General features: G+C 41.5%; 1 protein-coding gene across 1 annotated transcript in view; it reads right to left on the reverse strand.

Annotated features, from left to right (window-relative positions):
- Prune2 (prune homolog 2 with BCH domain) overlaps positions 1-24,127 on the reverse strand; it is a 267,188-nt gene that overhangs the window by 104,613 nt on the left and 138,448 nt on the right. The window contains exon 7 of the mRNA XM_085833931.1: positions 2,899-3,054. Coding sequence (XP_085690057.1) covers positions 2,899-3,054 — 156 coding nt within the window. The remainder of the gene's footprint in view (positions 1-2,898; positions 3,055-24,127) is intronic.

Below are 24,127 nucleotides of genomic sequence, written 5' to 3' on the forward strand. Positions count from 1 at the left end.
AGCTAGACCTGGTTGAGCCCTGATAAGAGTGGCAAGGAAAGGAAAAGGGGTAAGAGGGAAAGGGGGTCACAGGTTGAACTTCTCCAGTCACCTAGACCTCTTCCTGCCCCTGGAAGCACAGACACGGAAATATGAATCCACAAAGTTACCTGGGAGGCAGAAGGACACTGAACCAGACAGCCAGTGCCAGGCTGGGCCAGGCCTGGGCTGCAGCACTTGGACATTTAGGGGACATCATGAGTGCTTTGGCATACTGAGTTTTGGGAAAGGCCCTACAGGATTAACAGGGTTAAAATGATGGTAGAAATAGTGCCACACAAGCCATGGGAGTGGCCTTGGTGGATGATTGGTGGATGATAATAACTGAGTGCTTACCCACACCCGCATAGAGCAATGTTTCACAGCCACGGATCAATCTCTTTTATCCTCACAGTGGTCCTATTAGACTAGGGAAGGATTAAGACAGGGCCAACAGCACTCCACTAGCATGATGGGGTTGGGCTTTGAGCTCAGCAGTCAAGCTGCAGTGGTGGACTCTCCACAGTATTACCACAGGACAAAGCGGGACCTGTTGGTGCAGAGCCTTCCTCCTCTGTGATGCAAGATGTTTAGAGAAACTACTGCCTTTGGATGCTGCCATGGGAGTGAAGAGAGAAGGGTAAGCGTGGGCAACAGAGCTCTTGACCACTCCATCTGCTTTAGTAAGCCAACTTTCAAATTGGTTTGAAAAAGTGATCTGCCCCAAAAGTGACTTGAAAATTATAACAATGGAAGCTCAGACAACTTGCATGGTGTCTCGAGAAAGTTAAGGAGCAGAGAGGGTAAGATCTACCCTTTGTTACCCTTTGGCTGTTAAACATTCCCACACTGACTCATGAATTGAATCCCTGGTCTCCACCTACTGGTGCTGTCATGGGGAAGCTATGAAACTTTTTAGACATGGGGTCCAGCTGGTGGACCTAGGCCTGTAGGGTCAGCTTGGAGGTTACAGGGAAGTCCTGCTCTTTATCTAGCACTATGAGTCCAGATCCACTACAATGTGATAAGCCATGCCACAAGTTCCCACTTGCCACAGTCAGCCGCCATGCTGTCTCTGCCATGAGGGATAGATAGTATCTCTGAAATGTGAACAGATAGTAGCTTCTATCAGGTGTTCTGTCACTGTGATAAGAAAAGTTAACTAGTGTACCTTTGAATCTGAATGCATATTATGTTAGCATTAGAAAAGCCCCAGCTGGTGATTAGATGCACACAGGTATGTGGGGCAGAGGAGGGGATAAAAAAATCCAGCTCAGGCAGAGCATCTTGTTCTTATCTGAAAGATAAGATGATGCTTATATTGAGGAAGCAGAGACAGAACTAGAGAATACAGTCATATGAACACGAAGGAGCCAAATGGAGTTATTAGAGAACAGAGGGGAGGGTGCAGGAAAGAAAGGGATGTGAATGGAGACTTTGCCTCCTGTCACCCATGATAACAAAGGACTCTGACTTACTAGTGAGGTTTACAGTAACCGTTCATTATATCCACGTCTATTTCTACCTCAGTGCTAGTAAGTACATTAACTAACTTGGTTCATATATCAACCTATTGTGATTAACTTTCTCCTTCTCCTTCTCCTCCTCCTTCTCCTTCTCCTTCTTCTCCTCCTCCTCCTTCTCCTTCTTCTCCTTTTCCTCCTCCATCTCTTCCTCCTCCTCTCTTTCTTCTTCTTCTTCTTCTTCTTCTTCTTCTTCTTCTTCTTCTTCTTCTTCTTCTTCTTCTTCTTCTTCTTCTCTTCTCCTTCTCCTCCTCCTCCTCCTCTTTCTCCTCTTGCTGCTGCTTCTTCTTCTTCTTCTTCTTCTTCTTCTTCTTCTTCTTCTTCTTCTTCTTCTTCTTCTTCTTCTTCTTCTTCTTCTTCTTCTTCTTCTTCTACTTCTTCTCCTTCTCCTTCTCCTTCTCCTTCTTCTCCTCCTCCTCCTTCTCCTTCTTCTTCTCTTCCTCCTCCTCCTCCTCTTCCTTCTCCTTTTTTCTCTTCCTCTTCTTTCCCTCCTTCTCCTCTTCTTCCTTCATCCTCTCCTTCCTCTTCTCCTCATTCTTCCCCCTTCTTCTTTCTTATTTCTAGACAGTTTATTAAAAGACTTAACTATCACCATACAAAATCCAACTGATTACCTATTGAGAATCTGAGCACCTGTAGACTGTGTTTGCTAGGGCATCAGATCACTTGTCCATAAACACCAGGCACCACATGGATATTGAGTCAGTGACTAAGTTAGTTATCACAGGGAAACAATCTCAAAAGAAGCAGTATGGAAAAGGAGGACTTGCCTTTATTTGGGTGAGAAAACGCTGGTCGTTTTCTTCATGGTTTCAGTCTAGAAGGGAAATCATTGTGGGGGTCTGCTATGGATTTTTGCACTCAGAAGCTTGGCTTGCAATGTGGGGGTGATAGTGTCGGTGAGGCAGGACCTTTCAGAGGCAAGGCTAGTAGAAGGTTATTAGATCACAAGGCCACCACCTTCAGGAGGATTAATAAAGACTTCAAGGGACTGTCTTAATTATCATGAGAATGGGTGGTTACAAAACAAGTCTAGCCTTTTGCTTCCAGGCTCTCTATGTGATCCCATCCACCAGAAAGCCCTCACCACAGCAGGGCACAAGCCAGAGATACGCTCTTGAATCTTTACAAATGTGAGCTAAATAAATAACCAAACCAAAATAAGTCTCTCTCGTTTATGAAGTACCCAGACTCTGCCAGCAACACAAAATGGACTAACACAGCCTTGCTAAAAGGAAGCAAGTCCAGTCTCAGGCAGGACTCTATCTCTTGGGCCTATTTCTTAGGGGGCAGCAGTCCATTCTTATCTCCTTTCCTGAAGTCCATAAACAGTGAAAGGGATGAGAGGACGACTCACCTGGCTGCACAGTTCTAGATTCTGGGAGTACACAGCGATCTGCTGCCTCTGCTGTTCCTCCCATGTGAAGCTTGAGATCAGAACGAGGACGTCAAAGCCGAACTTGTCTGTGAAGGCTTTTAAATCACTGGTGATGTTGCCGTGAAGCAGGTAGTCCTGAAACAACAGACACATGAGATTAGTGTCCAACTGCCTGCTTCAGACAGCCACAAATGAGCTCAGGCCTGGGATGTATCAGGACAGGTATTTATGGCCAGAGGCAAGTGAAGTAAATGCTCTGAGAAATTCTGGAAAGTTCCATGTTCTGCCTTAAAATACACCTTACTGATTTATTTTCCCAGATCAAGAAAAGAAGATTTCTCTGCCATTATTATCAATTCTTTACACAAGAAACACATTCCTAAAATTTTTATCTCATGTGCATTGCTGTTGGCCTGAATGTATGTCTGTGTGAAGGTGTTGGATCATATAGACTAAAGTTACAGATATTGTGAGAAATGGACGCTGTGAACTGAACCTGGATCCTCTGGAAGAGCAGCCAGTGCCCTTAACTACTGAGCCATCTTTCAAGCCCCAAGGAACACCTTTTCATGGAATATTTATTAAGTATTTTAAAAGTATATTTAGCCCTCACTATTTATAACACACGTCTATTGACTCTAATCTCCACCTATCACTAGAAAAGCAAGAAGTGTCATATAGCAGGGGCCTGGTTGACTGTCTCTCTTCCTTCAAGAAGTACAGTGAAGCCTACATTCTGAGCCTGGTCTTCATACATTCTATATTGTGGTATACTCCTATTATATTCCTATTATATATATGTATACATATAGTCTATAGAATATATATATATATACATGTGTATATATACTATATGTATACATATAGTATATAGAATATATACATATATCTATATAGAATATATATATATGATATATCATATATAGACTTTATATATCTCCTATAGGAGTATACCTATTCTATAATACTGCTTTCTTTTTGGTACCTGTAGTGGATTAAATGAGAATATTCCTCATAGGCTCAGGTACTTGCACAATTTGTCCCTAGTTGGTGGGGCCCCTTGTGGAGGTTAATAAGATGCAGCCTTGCTGGAGAGAGTACATGATGAGGGCAGGCCTTGACAGTAGATGACCTTGCCCTACTTGTGGTTTGTTCTGTCTGCTCTGAGCTTGTAGTGAAAGATGCGATCTCTCGACTTCCTGTTCCTGCTGCCGTGGTTCCTCAGCATGATGGACTCTCATCCCTCTGGAACTGTAAGCCAAATAAAACTTCTTTTCCTATAAGCTGCTTTGGCTATGGTATTTTGTCACAGCAACAGAAAAGTAATTAATACAGTATATTCTCTCTCTCTCTCTCTCTCTCTCTCTCTCTCTCTGTGTGTGTGTGTGTGTGTGTGTGTGTGTGTGTGTGTGTGTGTGAGAGAGAGAGAGAGAGAGAGAGAGAGAGAGAGAGAGAGAGAGTAGATGCCATGTGTGTATGCAGATGTCAGAAGATAACTTTTGGGAGTCAGTGTTTTCCTTCCTTGCTGGGCAGGTCTCTCTTGCTTCTGCTCTGTATACTCCAGGCTCGCTGGCCTGTGAACTTTCACCTTAGCTGTCTCCACCCCTCATCTTACTGTGGCGTTCTGAGATTACAGATGTGGCCACTGCATCTGGCTGTTTTGTGTGGGTTCAGGAGATTACACTCTGGTTGCTATAGTGTGCTTCAAGCATTCTAACCTGGTGATCCACCTTGCTGACCCTACAATTTTGTTTTCTATGATTATTGTTAGATTTCTACCCAAATTTCCTGAAGATGCACTTTGATGAAGTGACTCAGGAATTTTTTTTTTTTTTTTGAGACAGGGTCTCGTGTATGTGGAGCTGTGGGTTGAGCCCAGGGCTTTGTGTATGTTAGCAGAACACTCTACCAATTGGGCTGTAGCTCCAGCTCCCGAGGACTTTTTATTGCAGTGTAGAAGTCCAGGAGAATTTTGTAGCAGTTTTAATATTGGGTCAACCTTGCTATTTGTGGCAGCTGTGGAGGGCAGGAGCGGCTCTGGCATTCCCAGAATGTGGCTCAGTCACCTATAGGAAATGTGTTGACTTCTCAAGCTACACCAGTTTCAGTGAGTGCCACCTTGCCCATACAATTTTCTCTCTTCTTTCAAAAAGCACAGTGAAGCTGGTATTATAAGCCCTGGCATTCACATCTGAATACTGATATACTAGTTGCTCAAGAAATCTTTGTAAACAGACTGGAGAAAAATAAACAAAATCATTCTGTGCTATACTTCCTGTCACAAAACACACTCACACACTCACAAGCACACACATTCATACACATGCACACACATACACACACATACTCGCATGCACACTCATACCCATACTCACATATGCACATATACACATGCATGCACTCCCATGCACGCACACACACATAAACACACAATTCAAACAGATACACAATTACACAATACAAACCAGACACACACACACCTAGCTAGCCACTGAATTAATGAGTTCTACATCTGTGGATTAAAACAATAGTTGATCAGATCACATGTGTTTAGGAGAAATATATCTGTACTGAACACATACAGGTTTTGTTCTTATTGTCCCCTAAATAGTACAACCACTATCTGTAAATTTTAGGTATTTTAGGTCATCTAATCATGACTTGGTGAATACAGGAGGATATACATGAGTTAGACATAAATTCGATGCCATTTTACAGAAGACACTTCTATATCTATAGATTTGGGTATTCAAAGAGGGCTCTCAGAACCAATCCCCTCAAGATTCTGAGGAATTGCAGTACACACACACACACACACACACACACACACACACACACTACCACCACCACCATGACCACTGCCATCCTCTTCACCCCTATCATGTATAATCAATTAACTGGTAGTTTATCATGCTATCAGTGGAAAACATCATGATGTATACTCAAGGGATTTAAAGAATTCTATGCATTTTCATTATAACAGCAATTATAATTATGGATGTTGTGGTACAATATTAAAACCATACAGATGTATTTACCATAGAAAACATGATTGCCATTCCACCAATCATAACCACTGTGAATGATTGAATAGGTATGTGTAATTATAGATTTGTCACCAGGTTCATATGTGCACATTATAGCTGCTTAAGACTTCTTATCAGCTACCACAATCACCATTAAACACACAGGTTCTGCAGTTTTGCTGAACGGAATCTCAAGCTTTATGAAGACTGTAAGAGACCCTTGGTGGGTAGGGGCTTTCATGTGTTGATAAGGCTTGGCTGTCTGGTTTTGTTTTGGTTGTTTTGCTTTGTTTCTCTTCATAACCCTGGCTATCATGGAACTCACTACGTAGTCCAGGCTGGCCTCTGCCTCCTAAGTGCTAGGACTAAGGTTGGGAGCCACCATGACTTGTTTCTCATAGCAGTTATTCTTCTTAGGCATTTTACTAGATCGCTTTCCTTTTAGGGTACAAGGAACTACATGCAAGAATCACAAAGCTCTCGGGATGTATTACTGATGTATACCAAGTATCTATTCAGCTGACTTGGTAATGAAGTTTGTGATGTTCACATGCAAGAACCTTTGGAATCACGTGATCCTGAAGGTATATTTCTAGTACCCATACTTCTAACACCCATGGTATCCAAATGCCATCGCAGAAACTGTTAGGTTGATGATTTTAGAGAATGAATTCACCCTCAGGAATTTAGAGTACGTGTTCTCTGAATTAGACTATCCCTGATGCATAACAAGTGTTTAGGAGATAAGATACTCCAAAGCATCACTGGATATCAATCAAGAACTTTAATGTTGGACTTTGTGCCACTGTGGGTCAAAAGCAGAGCTGATCCTGAAAGCAAGCAGGAAAGACACTTATTTACAGCTTATCAATATCAATTTTCCTTTCCAAATATTTTTACATATATGAACCCCCTAACACATTCATAAACTCTTAAAAGGGAGACATGCCTTCCAAAGAAATGTTTACATGCACTGGTGACCACTCCCCTTGTGTCACTCAAACAAACAAAGGTTGACTTGACTCATACCAGAGCATAGTAAGACTCAAGAGCATTATTCAAAAGAGGCTGTAGCTGTGGGCTTCTGCTATTCAAGAGTGTTGGCTACATCGGACACTCTTTGGATTCTTTTTTGCTACACAGACAGACACATCTTGTCCATCAGCACTGGGAAGACCAGGCCTTTTGCTAGAAATGTAGTTTCACCTACACTCCAGACTCACTGAAGCTGCAGCTGCCCCTGCATCCACGTATGAGCTCTGCTTTAGCAAGGGATCGGTCAATGTATTTTCCTCCAAACCTGTCCTCGCCACTCCCAGTCTTCTCCAGGGACTGAGATGGGTAACACCTCAACACCTAATGCCTTATACTGAGCTCACCACAGAGCCCCCAGGGCTGTGCATCCTAAACACTTTAGGTTACAGACAAAATCCAAGAACTTTCCTTTCACCTTTTCCCTTAAGTGATTCTTTCAGTCTAGGACTTCTATGTGAGTCCAAACAAAATTCCATGGAATTAGATGAAGTGCTGATTGAAAGAAAAATTAGTGAACTATTTTGGCATACTTATCAAACCCCGATGCGTTTTATAGTAACCCCGACACTGATGCCCCATGTCCTGTAGTGAGCTTGTCCAAGACGGATCCTGTTCTAGCATTGTCAAGAGTTTCGTATTTAAAATAGTCAAACAAGGGAATGAGTGAGACTCTTCAGGACTCTGGGAAGTACAATCTGTTGGTTCTGCTTTTATGCGGGTGCTGTTTGCATAGCATATAATTTATTCTTGTCTTCTAGCTATGGGGAGCCGTGTGCTGCAGTGGCTCTGAACGGTGCTGGAGAGCAGAGCTGGCTTTGAGTAAATAGCTCTTCATCATCAGCGGAGCCCCACTGTAGACACAGGTTGCCATTTTATTTCCCCCATCTGCCTTCTACCTGATAAATTACTGTTTTTGTTACACGTATACAAATACGATTTGTTAACCTGCTCAGATATCTGCAAAATGTTTCTCCCACTTTTAGTTAAATTATATACATGCATATGTGTTTCCCACTTAGTTGAAAAATAAAGAGATGCTTTCTTTTGTAATTTACCATTCAACTCCAGGAATACACACACACACACACACACACACACACACACACACACACACACACACACTGTCTACATTTCTGAACCTTACTAGAATTTAGGAATTTACTGAGAACTGGGAACTGACCAACCAAAGCAGGGAAAATGGCAATTGCTTGCCATTAGTGCCCATAGTTCTAAAGATTCAATCATCAAGCATTTAGAAGGTTGTAAAAATGTTTGCTTGAATAATCCCTAGCTTTGGAATTAGAAAAATCTAGAAAGGCAGAGAGAAAAAGAAGACTGTTATTTTCTAGCTGAAAGCTAATTTAGAGATCCGAAGAACCCTACAATAAGATGATAATAAAGGTGATGATGACACCGTTGTCGATGATAACCCCAGGGCAGAGAAGCAGAAACAATTTGACTCCACATGCCCTCAGATTGTGAGAGTACCTGTCTGGTAGGTTTATTGTATTTGTCACTGGAAATACACAGTCAAATTCAGTGGAAAATTCCATTATCCAAAAATACCCTTTTAGTTCTTACTAAATTACTTAAAAAAAAAAATCAGTACTGAAGGCTAGAGACAGGGCTCACTGGTTAAGAGCACTTGCTGCTCTTGCCTAGAACCCAGGTTCAGTTCTCAGCACCCACATGGTAGTTCACAACCATTCATAATTCCAGTGCCTAGGCATCAGATACCCTCTTCTGACCTTCTTGGGTACCAAGCATGAACCTGGTGCACAAACGTAAATGTAAGCAAAACACACGCACATAACATACAATGAATAAACTAGTTTCTAAAATTAAGTAGCAATAATTCAACAACCACCACGCAGAGAGAAAGGGATTATCAGGAAATGGTACCACATTTTTCTAAAAAATAAAATAAAATAAAATAAAATAAAATAAAATAAAATAAAATAAAATAAAATTCAGTGTTGAAGCTAAATGCTGGCAGTGCCATGCATTGCACCAAGCAAACGTGATCTAAGTAATGTCTTAAGAACATCTGAGCAGTTAAAGATGGCATTTCCCAGGATAGAAACAGCACTGCCCTGAATACACTCTCACCTTCTATTGTCCTTTTAGTCTCCCTTGTTTGGCATTGAGACCCATCTTTTTGCTCAAATTGCTCTTCTCTAAAGTGCCAGTCACTCTGACATGTCCAATTGGATGCATCCTTGTTCTCACCCCACTGGACTTTACCTGCAGTTCTGACCAGGCTGACCCTGCTCCTCTTCAGATTGCTTTTCTTTCCTCACCTCATGCTCTCGCTCTCCTTGTTCTCTCCTCACTCACTGACCAGTCTTCTTTGGTCATCTTTGCTGATCCCTCTTCCTCATGGCCCTGCTAAATGCTCACTGCCCCAACACAGAGTCCCGCAATTGCACTGTCTTCTAGGTACCCACTCTCCTTGGCGCTCACATTCAGAGGTGCGTGGCTTTAACACTTCCTACTTTCCAGTGAGTATCTCTCACCAGTTCATCCACCTGGACTCTGCATGGGAATGTCCTACCAGCCTCCCAAACACAAGATGACCTGAGCGCGTCCTGCCCTGCCCCTTCATGACAGTTACTCAAGCCAAACAGCTAGGAATTATTCTGGCATTTTTCCCCTTCATACCTCGAATAATCTGTCAGCAAATCCTGTTAACTTTACCTTAAAACATAAATCAAGTCAAACCCTTCTTAATTTTTCTCCATTGCGATCACTGTCTTAGATATAGTCACCACCATTTTCTTTCTTTCTTTCTTTCTTTCTTTCTTTCTTTCTTTCTTTCTTTCTTTCTTTCTTTCTTTCTTCCTTCCTTTCTTTCTTTCTTTCTCTCTTTCTTCCTTCCTTCCTTCCTTCCTTCCTTCCTTCCTTCCTTCCTTCCTTTCTTTCTTTCTTTCTTTCTTTCTTTCTTTCTTTCTTTCTTTCTTTCTTTCTTTCTTTCTAATTATGTGCAGGCATGCACACACACACACACACACACACACACACACACACAGAAGCATGTCTGCCTGTCTGTCTGTTTGCATTTCTGTGAACATGAGTATGGGTGCCAGAGGCCAAAAGCATCGGGTCTCCTAGAACTAGAATTGCAGGTGGTTAGAGTCACCCAGTATGGTTGCTGGGATTTAAACTTAGCTCCTCTAGAACAATAGATGTGTTCTTAATCATCAAATCATCTGTCTCTCCAGCCCTAGCCACCACCATCTCTTGCCTAAATATGGGTGCCAACATCCCAGCTAGTATCCCAGGGTCTTTTCTCTCTCTCTGAACAGTTCACACAACATCAAGAATGGCTTTTAAAAATATAAATCAGACCCGAAAGATTTTCTGGACATAAAGATATTTGGCAACTTGAGTTGGACCCCTGGGTAGAAGGAAACAACAAACAAGTTGTTCTCCACAAATAAATAAATGAATGAATAATTAAAATGTAAATCAAATAATAGCACTTTCCTATTTAGAACCCACTGTCCCCCGATGCTGTTATTATTATTTACCATCATTTTATTTTCCTTTATAAGAAATAATTAGTATCCTTGAGTATAAGAGTTTAAATAAAACAGTTAAGATTAGATGTACCAGCAGAAAAAGTTGGAAAACATAGAGGATAATTTACAACTTTAATACAAATATTTAGTAAATTTAATAGTAAAATCTTTGCTCTTTTTTCTGTCATTGATAAATATTTCCAAATGGGTATTCACATATGTATTTTAGCAAAGGAGCATAAAGAAAGACTTTACATGCATACAACGTTCATGGACAAAAATATTCATGGGCTTATTACCTTAAACACTAGTACTCAAAAGGAAAATCAGTATGGTCAACAACTGAGAAATTATCAATAAGTTATGCACCAGTAAAATAAATGAATAATACACTATTGTAAAAAAAATCAAAAAGTAGTTAGTAACACAGAAAATCCTCAAAACAGGTTAAGTGTGGTCCAATTTCTATATGGTATAAAATTGAATAACATTTTACTATAAAATTTAATATTTCTTTGATATAAAATCTCTTGCAGGGCTGGTGAAATGACTTGGTGGGTTAAGGGTCTTCTTACCAAGCCTGATGACCTGGGACCCACATGATGTTGTCCTCTGACTTCTGACCTCCACAGATACCCCATGGCACACATCCCTGTCTCCCCCCAATAAATAAAAATTTAATTAAGAATTCTCATTTGCAATGAGTACTAAGACACACTGATACTAACTACATTGTCAAGAGCAGTCAAATATCTTTGCATGTCTCCATTTTAGAGCATGTCCTCTAAAGTTTTCTAGCCAAGCCTTTGACATCCACTAGGTATCCTGGCTCTGGCACGCACTACTTCAGTGAGTGTCGCTCCATCTCTGATAGCTCAGCTGTCAGCCCCTGCTGCCTAGGAGGACAGTGAGAACTAAGCATATGGAAAGCCAGCCAGGCACCCTAGACACAGCGTTAGACAAATAGGTTCCCTTCCTTTTCCTGGTCATTAAACTATCAAGAGGCTTACTCTCAAGGGTTTGTGGATTCCATCCAACCATAGAAAACATTTTGTGAGATTCTGTATGTAGGACTCCCTGTTTGTAGAATGATTCTTCCCTTTATATCCTTCATACCACCCAAACTTTCCAATGACCACACTGAGTCAATTAAAGAATGTACATGTAAAATCTTACAATCCAGATGATGCAGAAAATGGTAAAGCCAAATCTGAGCAAGGTTGGCTTGACAGTGACATAATATAAAATGTAAAACCTCTAGGCAAGGCAGTGTCTATTTCAGTAACAGACTCTTCACCCTTCACTCCTGGTAGAGCAGATGAGCTTCTGTCTGTCAGTCTGCAAACATCCTTTAAAGCACAGAGAAACATGAAGTAATTGTTCATCCCTTCACTCAAATTTCCATGGATAGAGCCCCTTCATCATCAATGGCCTTTAGTGAACGTTTCTCCTGATGCTAATTTATTCCATGGAGGACCAGCGTTTTAGATCACACTTCTAACCCAAAGTAGTTGTCTCCCATACAAACTAACATGAAGTAGATTGATTAAAGATATTATTAAATGAAATGCTGTAATATTACTGACAAGGTGTTCCCAGATCTGTTACATCTGTATTATTCACTTCTGGCAGGAAATGAAGAAAAACTGAGTAAGTGGCTATCATTTGTAGGTAGAATGCTTGTAAATAAAGCATTACTGAGATTAAAGCAAGCGTGTATGGCTGTAGTTTGAATAGAAAGTCTTAAATGCAGAGTTTGACAGCCTTTAAGTTCTGCAAGCTCAGTGGGTGGCACGGACTGCTGAGTTCCTGAAATCGAGGTGTCGACTTTGACATTTAGACTCACTCCATGTGGATTTATTTCTAGACTGAGGGCTATTTTCGTTTTTAATCAAGATATAAGAAAAATGCTGAGGTATGGCTACAAATGTCCTAAATGAAAGCTTCATGATTTATGCCACCACGTTTCTATTGTGATGTTTAAAGTATTCAGCAATAATAAGTCTGATCATCTTGACAGGAAAATGATTTATGAGAACACAAAATGCATAAATTAAAATCTTATTTATTCTATTTTTACATACATTTTTAATTGCTAAACAAAGACATTTTTTATACTTTTCCTAGATACTATTTTTTCATACACTATTGTTTTTGGTTTTTTATTTTTAAAAGGCCACCAAGGCATCCTAGTAGCTAAAGGACTTTCCTGGGCCTATTAAAACTAGACTGGATACACCCAAACAAACTCCCAACACTGCTTCTTGTCTGCTTAACAGCCCACAGGAACAAGAAATTGGGATTTATAGAGGCAAGAGAGTAAATAGAGCTGCCTTTTGCTTCTGTTTTCTAACCAAGTGGGCATCGTAACAGGAGAGGCCCATGGCAGCAGCCTCCTCTGGTTAAGACACAACTGTCAAGAGATGTCAGCAGTTGGCAAGTGTTTGATTAAGTCAGGCACGTAGGCATCTATGAAGGGCAGACCTAATGGTCTGCCATGCAATGACTTTTTTTTTTAATTTGTTTTATTTTTGTTTATTTTTTATTTTTTTCAATGACTCTTGTAAGGCCCTCACTTAAACTGAAGGATGCAAGGACACACAGAGAGATTGTGTATTCACTAAAAACTGAAAATACCTAGTCTTATGTGATGAGCCATGAAAGACAGGAGCAAGGGGTGGGAGGGAGGGAAGGAGAAGGGAAAGAGGCAGAAGAGGAAGAGGAGGGGAGGGGGAAGACGAGAAGAGTAGGCTGAGGGGTAATTCGCTACCTCAGAGCTCAGGTATAAGTTAGGAGCTTTTCCAGCTGGTTTCTGGCCACCTCTGGAGTGAGCAAAGGATCTGTTTCCTCTTTGCTGTCTCTAGCTTACAGAGGTACTGATGTGGCCTCAGTGAGAGGTGACCTGGAAAGAGATGCTTGAAAAAATTACTTCATGGAAAACCATCCCTCTGTTGACTCAGACAGTCAGTAGGAGACCGAGGACTCCCAACCTGCTGGAGACAGCCATCATTCCATTGACTAGCTCACACTATATTTGTATTCTCTTCCCCTCCCTTGCCCTCCTTTCTTTTCTCCCTCGTTTTCTTCCTTCATTCCTTACGTCTCTTCCTCTTCCTACTTCTCCTCCTCCTTCTCCTTTCTCTCTGTCTCTCTCTTCCTTTCAAGGTCTCATGCAACCCAGGCTGCCCTCAAACTCACTATCTAGTTGATAATGAGTATAAACTATGAATCTTCCTGTCTCTCTCTTGCTCCCAAGTGCTAGTAATACAGACATATAACACCACATCCAGCTAATGCACATTTTATTTAAGGACACTATCAACAAGCATCCAAGCTTTCTGCTCTAGCATGCCATTTAAAGACACAGAAGAAGGGCTATGTGGTTTTTACTCAGGACCCTTCTTGTTCATGCATGCTTACGAGGGAACAGACAATCGGGAAATATATGTCAAAGGAAAACCACTCACTGGGCATGCTTTCTATTTTGAAATCATAGAACCTGGACAATAGTTGAACTACCAAATAAAAGTAATAGTAATATGTCATTTGCATGGCTGTGCTATAGATGTAAAAATATTCCCTGTTGGTTGGGTTTGAGCATAAGCCTGAACTCTTCTGGCTTTATTTATTTCCTTTCATAAAAATAACAAATGATCTAGAAGATCATTTCAGTAAAGCAGAATATCTCACTCCATAAAGGTTCTTTATTCTGCCTTCCGGAAGCTACCACACGATCTCCAGCGCACTTCCGCACATGTGCGATGCACACACACATCGGATGCATCTGAGCTATGTCAATATTAACCTGACCAAATGAATATCAAACTGTCTCTTTTGTTCCTCTTGTTCCTCACATGGGGAGCACAATATGGCTCTTGTCAGAGGTGCTTCATCATTTGGGTTCAAGGAAACTGTTAGTACAGTTTGGGATTCGTTCTTCATGGGCAGATATCCTGATGGGTCTAATGAAGCCTTTCTGCTGACAACTCATTTGCTAAAAATATCCAAGCATCACCAAGTGCAAGGGGTGGGAGTGGGGGGTATGCTATGTCCCTTTGCTAACAACCCAGTGGAAGTAATTAATTATTTTTGAAGTCTAAAATATCTACCCATCAAGACACACACCTCTTACCACACTTAGATATGCTTTTGCTGGGTTCCATTTGCTCCCTGATAAACTTGGTGCCATCTCTAAATTGGAAAATAATAGGGTAAGCACCAATCTTGGAGCACACACGCAGAGGCAACAGTCTGTGTTCGCCATTTGTTGCAATATAAGCTAATTACCAAACCCCCCCTCCAGAAAGCAACAAACTCTAGGCTTTGTGGTTGTACTTTCCCTTGGCGGTATGTGTACGTGTGCATATGTATGCATGTGTATGTTGTCTGTGTGTCTGTGTGCGCTCACAAGCATGTATGTGTCAGGGGACTGGAAGAGGTTTCCTTTAGGAGTTTCACTCACAGCGCTCTGACTCTCTTGGCCTCAAGTCACAGGAGTTACCTCTGAGAGGCTTAAGTCAGATGATAAAGGCTATCTAAGGAACATTTGAAAAGAAGTCCTAGATGCACTGATGACGAGAAAGGCAAGGGTGTCCAGGAGTATGGGGACATTCTGCATTACCATGGCCATCCTTCACGGGATGGGACATGGGTAGCTCCAGCAAGCCAGCACAGTCCTTGTGAATTTAGTCAGCACCTGCTCCCTTTTGGTCTCGAGTCTGAAAAGTCTGGTAAAACAACTCTGTTCCCATGTGGATTGGGTCCCTCATCTGCGGAGTCAAATGACTGTGAGTTGCAAAGACCACCACCCACAGAAGAGGCATCAGTTCCGTGGAATTTGTGAATGAGGCTCATTTTCTGGAGGCATCCCCATTTCCAAACATGCACACACTTCATATTTCTGTGTGATCCCCCAGACAACCAATCTAGACACAGCGAGAGCACGAGGATGCTTAGAAATGTGAATTTGGTGAGGTGAGGTGACTTAGTCGCTTTGTCGCCATGGGGTATCACACTCAAGAGGAGTAACAAAGCAAACCCACAAGAGTATTAAGCTTAGAAAATGAGAGTTCTACTTAAATAAAAAATATGCAGTATAATACAAAGAAAAAAAAAAAGAAGCTAAAACCTTCCTGATGTCTTTTCAGTTGATGTAATTCTTAGGCAGTCAAATCTCTAGCACAGCTGTCAAACTTCTTTTTTTTTTTTAATGATACTTTTATTAGATATTTTCTTTATATACATTTCAAATGCTCTCCTGAAATTTCCCTATGCCCCCCTCTGCCCTGCTCCCCTACCCACCCACTCCCACTTCTTGGCCCTGGCCTTCCCCTATACTGGGGCATATAAAGTTTGCAATACCAAAGGGCCTCTCTTCCCAGTGATGGCCGACTAGGTCATCTTCGGCTACATATGCAGCTAAAGATACAAGATATGGGGGTACTGGTTAGTTCATATTATTGTTCCCCCTATAGGGTTGAAGACCCCTTCATCTCCTTGGGTGCTTTTTCTAGCTTCTCCATTGGGGGCCCTGTGTTCCATTTTATAGATGACTGTGAGCACCCACTTCTGTATTTGCCAGACGCTGGCATAGCTTCATATGAGACAGATATAACAGGGTCCCTTCAGCAAAATCTTTCTGGCATATGCAATAGTGTCTGGGTTTGGTGGCTGATTGTTGGGTGTATCCCTGGGCGAGGTATTCTCTGGATAGTCCATCTTTTTGTCTCTGTAACTTCTTTCATGGGTATTTTGTTCCCTATTCTAAGGAGGAATGAAGTATCCACCCATTGGTCTTCCCTCTTCTTGATTTTCTTGTGTTTTGCAAATTATATCTTGGGTGTTCTATGTTTCCAGTCTAATATCCACTTATCAGTGAGTGCATATCTAATGACTTCTTTTGTGATTGGGTTAACTCACTAAGGATGATGAGAAGCACCTGAAAAAATGTTCAACATCCTTAATCATCAGGGAAATGCAAATCAAAACAACCCTGAGATTCCACCTCATACCAGACAGAATGGCTAAGATCAAAAATTCAGGTGACAGCAAGTGCTGGAGAGGATGTGGAGAAAGAGGAACACTCCTCTACTGCTGGTGGGATTGCAAGATTGTGCAACCACTATGGAAGTCAGTCTGGAGGTTCCTCAGAAAATTAGTCATAATACTACCAGAAGATCCAGCAATACCTCTCCTGGGCATATACCCAGAAGATGTTCCAACTGGTAATAAGGACACATGCTCCACTATGTTCATAGCAGCCTTATTTATAATAGCCAGAAGCTGGAAAGAACCCAGATGTCCCTCAACAGAAGGATGGATACAGAAAGTGTGGTAGGTTTACATGATGGAATACTACTCAGCTATTAAAAACAATGGATTTATGAAATTTTTGGACAAATGGCTGTCAAACTTCTATAGGCTTTAGTGTTGGAGGATGCCAAGCAGGAAGTCAGAGAAAGAAAAAACCTCCTGCAGCCAACAACTCCCAGGCATCATTTGAAATATGTAAATATTTCATATTTACATGAAATATTTATTGATATGCTTTTAATTGTATGAAATATTTGATTTGAAACACTTGATTATATTAAACATTTACTAATAAAGAAATCAATGTATAAGTATGTTAGCTTCCTCCAAGACAAGCATCCTGGCTGGGTGAAGGGAAACCCGTTAGAGGGAGACAGATTTCCAGCACTATAAAGGTAAATGGACAAGTGGTTTGTAACTCATTGTCAAGGGCTGGCCTTCCATTGCTAGATTAAAAATAAACCATCATTGCCTTACAGAAAATGATCAGAAGTCCACAGACTGCTTGTAGGTAATCGCAAGGTTAAAGGTAAACCTTCAGTAAGCTGTGAACTTACTAAAAGAAGGAGAAGGAAATCATGGAGCAGTAAACAGTTACTCATGATTGCTTCCCATCTCAACACATACGGAGCCCTAGGCAAGCTAGACCAATGGTTAGCTGACTAAACCAAATCATAGGAAAGGAAAGTTAAATATTTCCCTTTTGGTTGGCCTAAAAGTGTGGAATGCTGTTTTATGCCCAAGATCCATACCATCTTGAGAGGAGAGCAATTTTGCCACCATTGTGGAAAAAAAAAATAGACAAACAGAGGCTCTGGGCTCCTCATTCATTCGTTCTTTCTTTTCTGGTGTGTGTACCTCACCTGCTAATGCATATTTTAAAGGACTTGTTTTTAATATGTATTTTTTTTTTTTTTTTTTGGTTTTTCGAGACAGGGTTTCTCTGTATAGCCCTGGCTGTCCTGGAGCTCATTTTGTAGACCAGGCTGGCCTCGAACTCAGAAATCCACCTGTCTCTGCCTCCCGAGTGCTGGGATTAAAGGCGTGTGCCACCACGCCCGGCTTTTAATATGTTTTTAATTGAAATAGAATTATATCACTTTCTCCCTGCCTCCTGCCCCCTCCTCTCAAGTGTATGCACAAATACATAAATACAACCTGCTTAGTCTGTTTTTGTTGCTTGTATATGAACTGGCTGATTTTATGTGTCAACTTGACACAGCTGGAGTTATCACAGAGAAAGGAGCCTCCCTTGAGGAAATGCCTCCATGACATCCACCTGTAAGGCATTTTCTCAATTAATGATCAAGGGTGGAGGGTCCCTTGTGGGTGGTGCCATCCCTGGGCTGGTAGTCTTGGATTCTATAAGAAAGCAAGCTGAGCAAACTAGGAGAGGCAAGCCAGTAAGTAACATCCCTCCATGGTCTCTGTATCAGCTCCTGCTTCCTGACCTGCTTGAGTTCCAGTCTCCAGTCCTGACTTCCTTTGGTGATGAACAGCAATGTAGGAGAGTAAGCTGAATAAACCCTTTCCTCCCCAATTTGCTTCTTGGTCATGATGTTTATGCAGGAATAGAAACCCTGACTAGGACAGTGTATACAGGTCCACTCTGCCTTAGACAACCAATAAGGGAGCCCATGCTTCTAGGGACAGGCTAATTTTCCTTCCCAAGAGGTTACATGTTGCCTCTAGTTATTTATCTAGGGTAGGATCCCTGGAAATTTTTACATTGGTCCCCTTCTGCATTGGGACACTCTTATTTGTGCAACCATTTCTAGGACAGCCTGCCTCACAGCAGACTTCCTGGTATTCTGGCTCTTACAATCTTTCCAACCCCTCTTCTAGCATGTTTCCTACAGAGGTAGGAGCTAGGATATAGATGTATGTGTTACGGTAGGTATCCTATGATCCAGTGACCTCTGCATTGTGGCTTTCTCTGGTGGTCTCCATTTGCTCTAAGAGAGTCATAGGTTGTGATGAGTTGACTAACATGGTTGTTATCAGCCAAACCCAGGTCCCCAGAAGAGCAGCAAGGGATGGGTTCAGTTCTGGAGGCTTAACTCAGGTCCCATGCTTACAAATGGAACTACCTCCAAAGCCCAGGTAGGACATTTTTAAAAGACTACACTTTATATTTAAGATTCCCTCAAACCTGCAAACCTATCTTTTGACCCCAGTTAACCTGAAACATGGTTGCTATCGAGGGAACATATCCTGCATCATGCCCAAGGCCTTGCAAGTGTCCTGTGGGCAGCTAGCATTCTAACCTGGTAACTGAGGCTACAAAGAAAAATGAGTTTTGGCAGAACTCATTTCTGGGCCTGGATTCTTATTTAAACCTATATGTTCATATCACTAGTTCTCAACCCTGACTATGTCTCAGAATGATCCAGGAAACTGTACAACAAAACAACACCCAAAAGCAAAAAGAAGCAGAGAGCAGATCCCATAAAATTTAAATGAAAAGCTGGAATCTATTTTAGAGTTTCTCCTCTATTATTCTCAATGCTGGTGGGGGGATGGACAGTAATCTCATTGATACAAAAAGAATAATTTTCAACATGTACCATCTTGACATAGTTTCTACTTCTGCTGTTCTTGTTTGCATGTTAGCATGAACATGACACACTATGCATACACATGCAAAAAAAAAAAAAGTTGGGAATTGACAGTTCAGTGTTCAAATCCTGGCTCAGTGTGACTTTAGGCATGCTACTTGATTGGGCTAATCTACAGCACCTTCATTGGGAAACTGAACTAATGGCCTGCTTATAACATAAAATGATGCTATGTAAGTGGTTTGACACATGCTTGCTCACACAGCTCTCTGACGTACTGGGTAACTGCAGCAGCGAGGGCAGCCATGACTATAGTACCCATCAGTACCCGTGTAAGGCTCTGCTCCTTAGACCAGTCGAACTCAGCAAACCTCAGGGTCAGTTTAGAGAATAGAATAATAATTTTATCTTATGTATGTCAGAAAGCGTCTTTCACTATGTGGCATTTTTTGAAAGCTTTGTTTAAATTACATGAGTTGTAGAGTTTCTGATTATAAAGAACTCTCAGGTAGAGAGGAGAAGCCTTTAGCAAATGAATTGGCTAAAGACCTGGGTTCTTCCCCAGGCACCACCTTCCTGTGTTCCCTGCCAATGATGTAGCTGCATGAAAATCACATGAGGGTTCCTGGAAACACATACAGGATCCTGGACCTGTGTCCATAGAGCTTGAGTGAGTAGTCTGTTGCTGCTCTGTCTAGCAAGCTCCTAAACCTGATATGTGGGTCTGAAGATAACATTTGAGAATGGTTTGATGAGCCTCCTCCTCCCTGGGCCTTAAGTTCTCAATCTGCTAAAGAAATAGCCCACAAGACAGTAAAATCTTCAGTTGTGTTTTCCTTGATTCTTTAAAAATGGGAGCTTTAGAATGGAAGGTTTCTATTTGCTGCTTATTCTGATTGGTATTAGCAGTCACGATTTGGATAAGCAATTGCTCAACTCAAAAATTGGATTTTAGGGATTGGAGAGATGGTTCAGTGGTTAAGAAAACTGACTTATTTTCCAGAGTACCCACACAGAGTCACTCCAGTTCTAGAGGATCTAAAGGCCTCTTCTGGCCTCTATGCAGGTTAACTAATTAATTAAACATTTGGTTTGGAAGGAAAAATTGATCTTAAAAGAAATGCTCCATAAGAAACTGAAACAGCAATTGCACTCAAACTCAAAAGTAAAGTTATGCATCCATTTATATTTTGTTTCAAAGCAAAACCCTTATGAGCATTTACGAGTATTGGTAGCTCTTGTAGGAATCACACACAGCAGACAAAGGTCTCTGTTTCTAATCACATTCATTAATTCGGGATAAGAGCAGGCATGAGACAAAATTGAAATGCAGAGCCCCACCCCACTTCCCTAGCAGGACACTTTTTGCCTCCAAACAGATATCTCTTCATTTCAGCGTCTCTCCAAAGCATTAATCTATTCTACCAGTTTACACAAAATCATGTAATTATATTAACTGCTCTGAATAGGTATGGGAACAAACACAGATGATCCTCGGTAAACATTGACTTTAGTCACAGGGTGTTCACACACCTGTGCTTCTGTAGCCAATTTCCAGTAAGCTCGGAGCGTTCTGCTGAGGTTATCAGTCAGCACGCACTACAAAACAGAATGGTGGATACACAACTCCTCTGTTGGTTAAGAAAAAATCAGTAGAGCTCCACTATCAGAGGCAAAGCACCCCCCTACACACACACACACAAGTAAGGGGATTGCATCACAAGATACATTAACTTAAGTTTCTCCTGGGTGATGGCTGGCTGCCTGCCAAATTGACTATACTCTAAGCAACAATATATTAACTAACACTGTTAGAAACACATGTACACACACACACACACACACACACACAACCAAAACCAAAACCAAAATGGAAAATCTGGGTTAGGCTGAGGCCATACTTGATCCTATTCTTGTCCATCTCTTTCCAGATTTTATACTTTTCATTGTGGCTTGAATGAGAAATGTCCCCTATACTCTTGGGCATTTGACCACTTTGTCCCCAGTTGGTAACATTTTGGGGGAGGTATATGGTGGCAGAGACTTTCTGGGAAAAGTATGGTGTCAGGGACAGGTTTTGAGATTCAAAGTCTCTGCCTATTTCTAGTAAGCTCTTTCTGTTTCCTGCTTATGGTTCAAGATGTGAACTTTAAGCTTCCTGCTCCTGTCGCCAATGCCTGCTGCTTGCTGCCATGCCACTGCGCGGTCACCGTGAGCTCCTGTCTCCATTCAAACATAAACCAAAATAAATGATGTTTTATCATAGCAACAGGAAATAACTAAAACATGGTGTTGCATCCTTTAGAGTGTGTGTGTGTGTGTGTGTGTGTGAGTGTGTGTGTGTGTGTTTGCCTGTCTGTCTGTCTGTGTCTGCGTGTGTATAGTGCACATGCCTATGGGTGCATTTGGGTGAGGCTGACATCTATAGTTCTCCACCTTATATTTTGACAGAGTCTCTCGATGAGCCTGGAGCTCACTGACTAGCAAGACAGCCTGGCCTGAGTGCCCTCTCACCTTTCTCTGAGATACTCCTGTTTCTGGCTCCTAGCACTGGAGTCCCAGGCATGAGCCATCAATACCCTGCTTTTTCCATGACTGCTGGAGATCTGTGCTCAGGTCCTTACACTTCCTTCCGTCCTCTGCAGCTGGGTTCAGAAGCAGCAGCACCTGAAAACCCTGGAATCCAATCCTCACAAGAGAAGCCCTTTCCTCTTTCCCTCCTTTCTACATGGTATTGTTTGAATGTTTGTGCTATCTCTGAATTCTTTTGCAGAAATAGTGAGAGGCTTCCCAAAGGGCTCAGCTCCATCAACTCAGCTACAGTGAGAGTATTAGGCTACAAAAATATTCACGTGCATTTTATGAGTCTCCCTCCTGCCCCACGGTCTGGAGATCTATGGATTGAATATTCTGGGAGCTGCCTTGGGAAGTGACAGACAGCCTCTTTGGGAATGTAAGCAGCACCAAGAAACAGGCATGGGGTGGAGAAAGCGTTAGACCCTGGGAGCTAGTTTGAGTCCAAGTCCCTCAGAAAGTTGGTATACTTTGACTTGCTGTTCTATAGAAGCAATTGGAGTTAAGTTTCTGTCACTTCCAACCACAGGACAGGAGAGGTGATCATTTCGTTTGCCATGACTTGATTCCTGAACACAGCAGCAGAGGGAATCACAATGAGAGCAGTTACCTAGGATTCCAATAGAGAACCTTTATAGCTTCCACGCTAATCCACGAAAGGCCCCCTATCAAGTAGCACACCACTCAGTTCAGAAGAAATATTATTTGGTAAGTAAAGAAACTCCTCTTTCTGTTCTCACTCAGTGTAACTCATCAACAGCAGCTAGGGTATTTTCATGCGTGGCTGTATTTCTTGCTTGGAAATGTACACATCCATAGGTTTCTTTTAAGTGGGAAGGGTAGGGGCTACCTTGTGCCTTCTCATCCTTACTTAAAGGTAAGAGTCTGTCAGCAATCTGCCAGTGACTCCAGGAATAACAAGCGTGGTATCTGGTAGCCTCCAGCCCTATCCTTGCGGAGCGATGAGCACTCACATAAAGCTCACTATTGGAGCACTGGCAATGTTTGACTGTTGTACTAGCATCAGTGAGAAGAGACATTCATATCCACTGCTCGGGGGCATTCCCTAACAGTGTGGAGTGCACAAGCATATATAAAAAAAACATAACCGGTCCTATACTCAGAAATAGCTATTTTAGCGACATAGCTTCAGGTGCAAATTTACATGCAATAACTCATAGTCTACCAAACAAATCCCAGGCAAACAGTAATGCAAAAACATATTTCCTGCTGTCAAGAAAATTTCTGGCAAAATTAATCAACCATTCATCCATTCAGGCTCTTTGCATACCCTTTTGTCAAGGAGGGAATACTAAGAGATTTCTTTTCTCTTTCACACACTCCTTTCAGTGAATTGAAGAATCCATCAAGCTTGAGTTGATTTATTGAACTGTCTCTTCGCTCAGCAGTATAACTACAGCAAATGAACTGATAACTTCTTTTAAAATCAGCAGTGACTTGATTCAACAATATCTGATTTATTTAACTCTTTATAATTCCAAATTTAACTTATTCTAGAATTTCTAAAAAAAAAAAAAGCACAGATTTTTTTTTTCTCTTTTAAAAACTGATGACTTTGCATGAATTGCTTAGTGATCTGATAGCATCTTTAAAGCATATAGATTCACGAGGTTTTTTTTTCCTTTAAGGCAGTAGTTCCCAGCCTTCCTAACGCTACAATCCTTTAATACAGATCCTCATGTTGTAGTCACCCCCAGACATAAGATCATTTCCATTGCTACTTTTAACTACAACTGTGCTGTTTTTAATCACAATATAAATCTTTTTAGAGATAGAGGTTTGCTAAAGGGGTCAGGGCCTACAGGTTGAGAGTCCCCGTTTTAAGAGTTTTTAAAGACATATTTTAATGAATTAGATTTGTAAGGGATTTATCTAAACACCTACAGCCTTTTCTGACGTAAACTGTTATGGTGGTTAAAGTTTCTATTAGTAACGAACACCCCATCACTTTAGCTAAAAGAACTAAGGACAGACCGGCTGCTTCTTTTTGTATTTATTGTGCTCGTTACACCAGATAAAGATGCTCAATGTAAAGAGAGGGACTTCGTGCATGAACATTAGAGAGAAACCAAGCTGACTCTTTAAACACACGCTCTAGCACAGAGCTGGTCCTCTGAGCCCCCGGAGCCCATTTATCACACACCAGCTTTGCATTTTTCTT

Source organism: Mus caroli, unplaced genomic scaffold (genome assembly GCF_978045245.1).
Source record: "Mus caroli unplaced genomic scaffold, Mus_caroli_1 scaffold_20, whole genome shotgun sequence".
NCBI classification, from domain to species: Eukaryota; Metazoa; Chordata; class Mammalia; order Rodentia; family Muridae; genus Mus; species Mus caroli.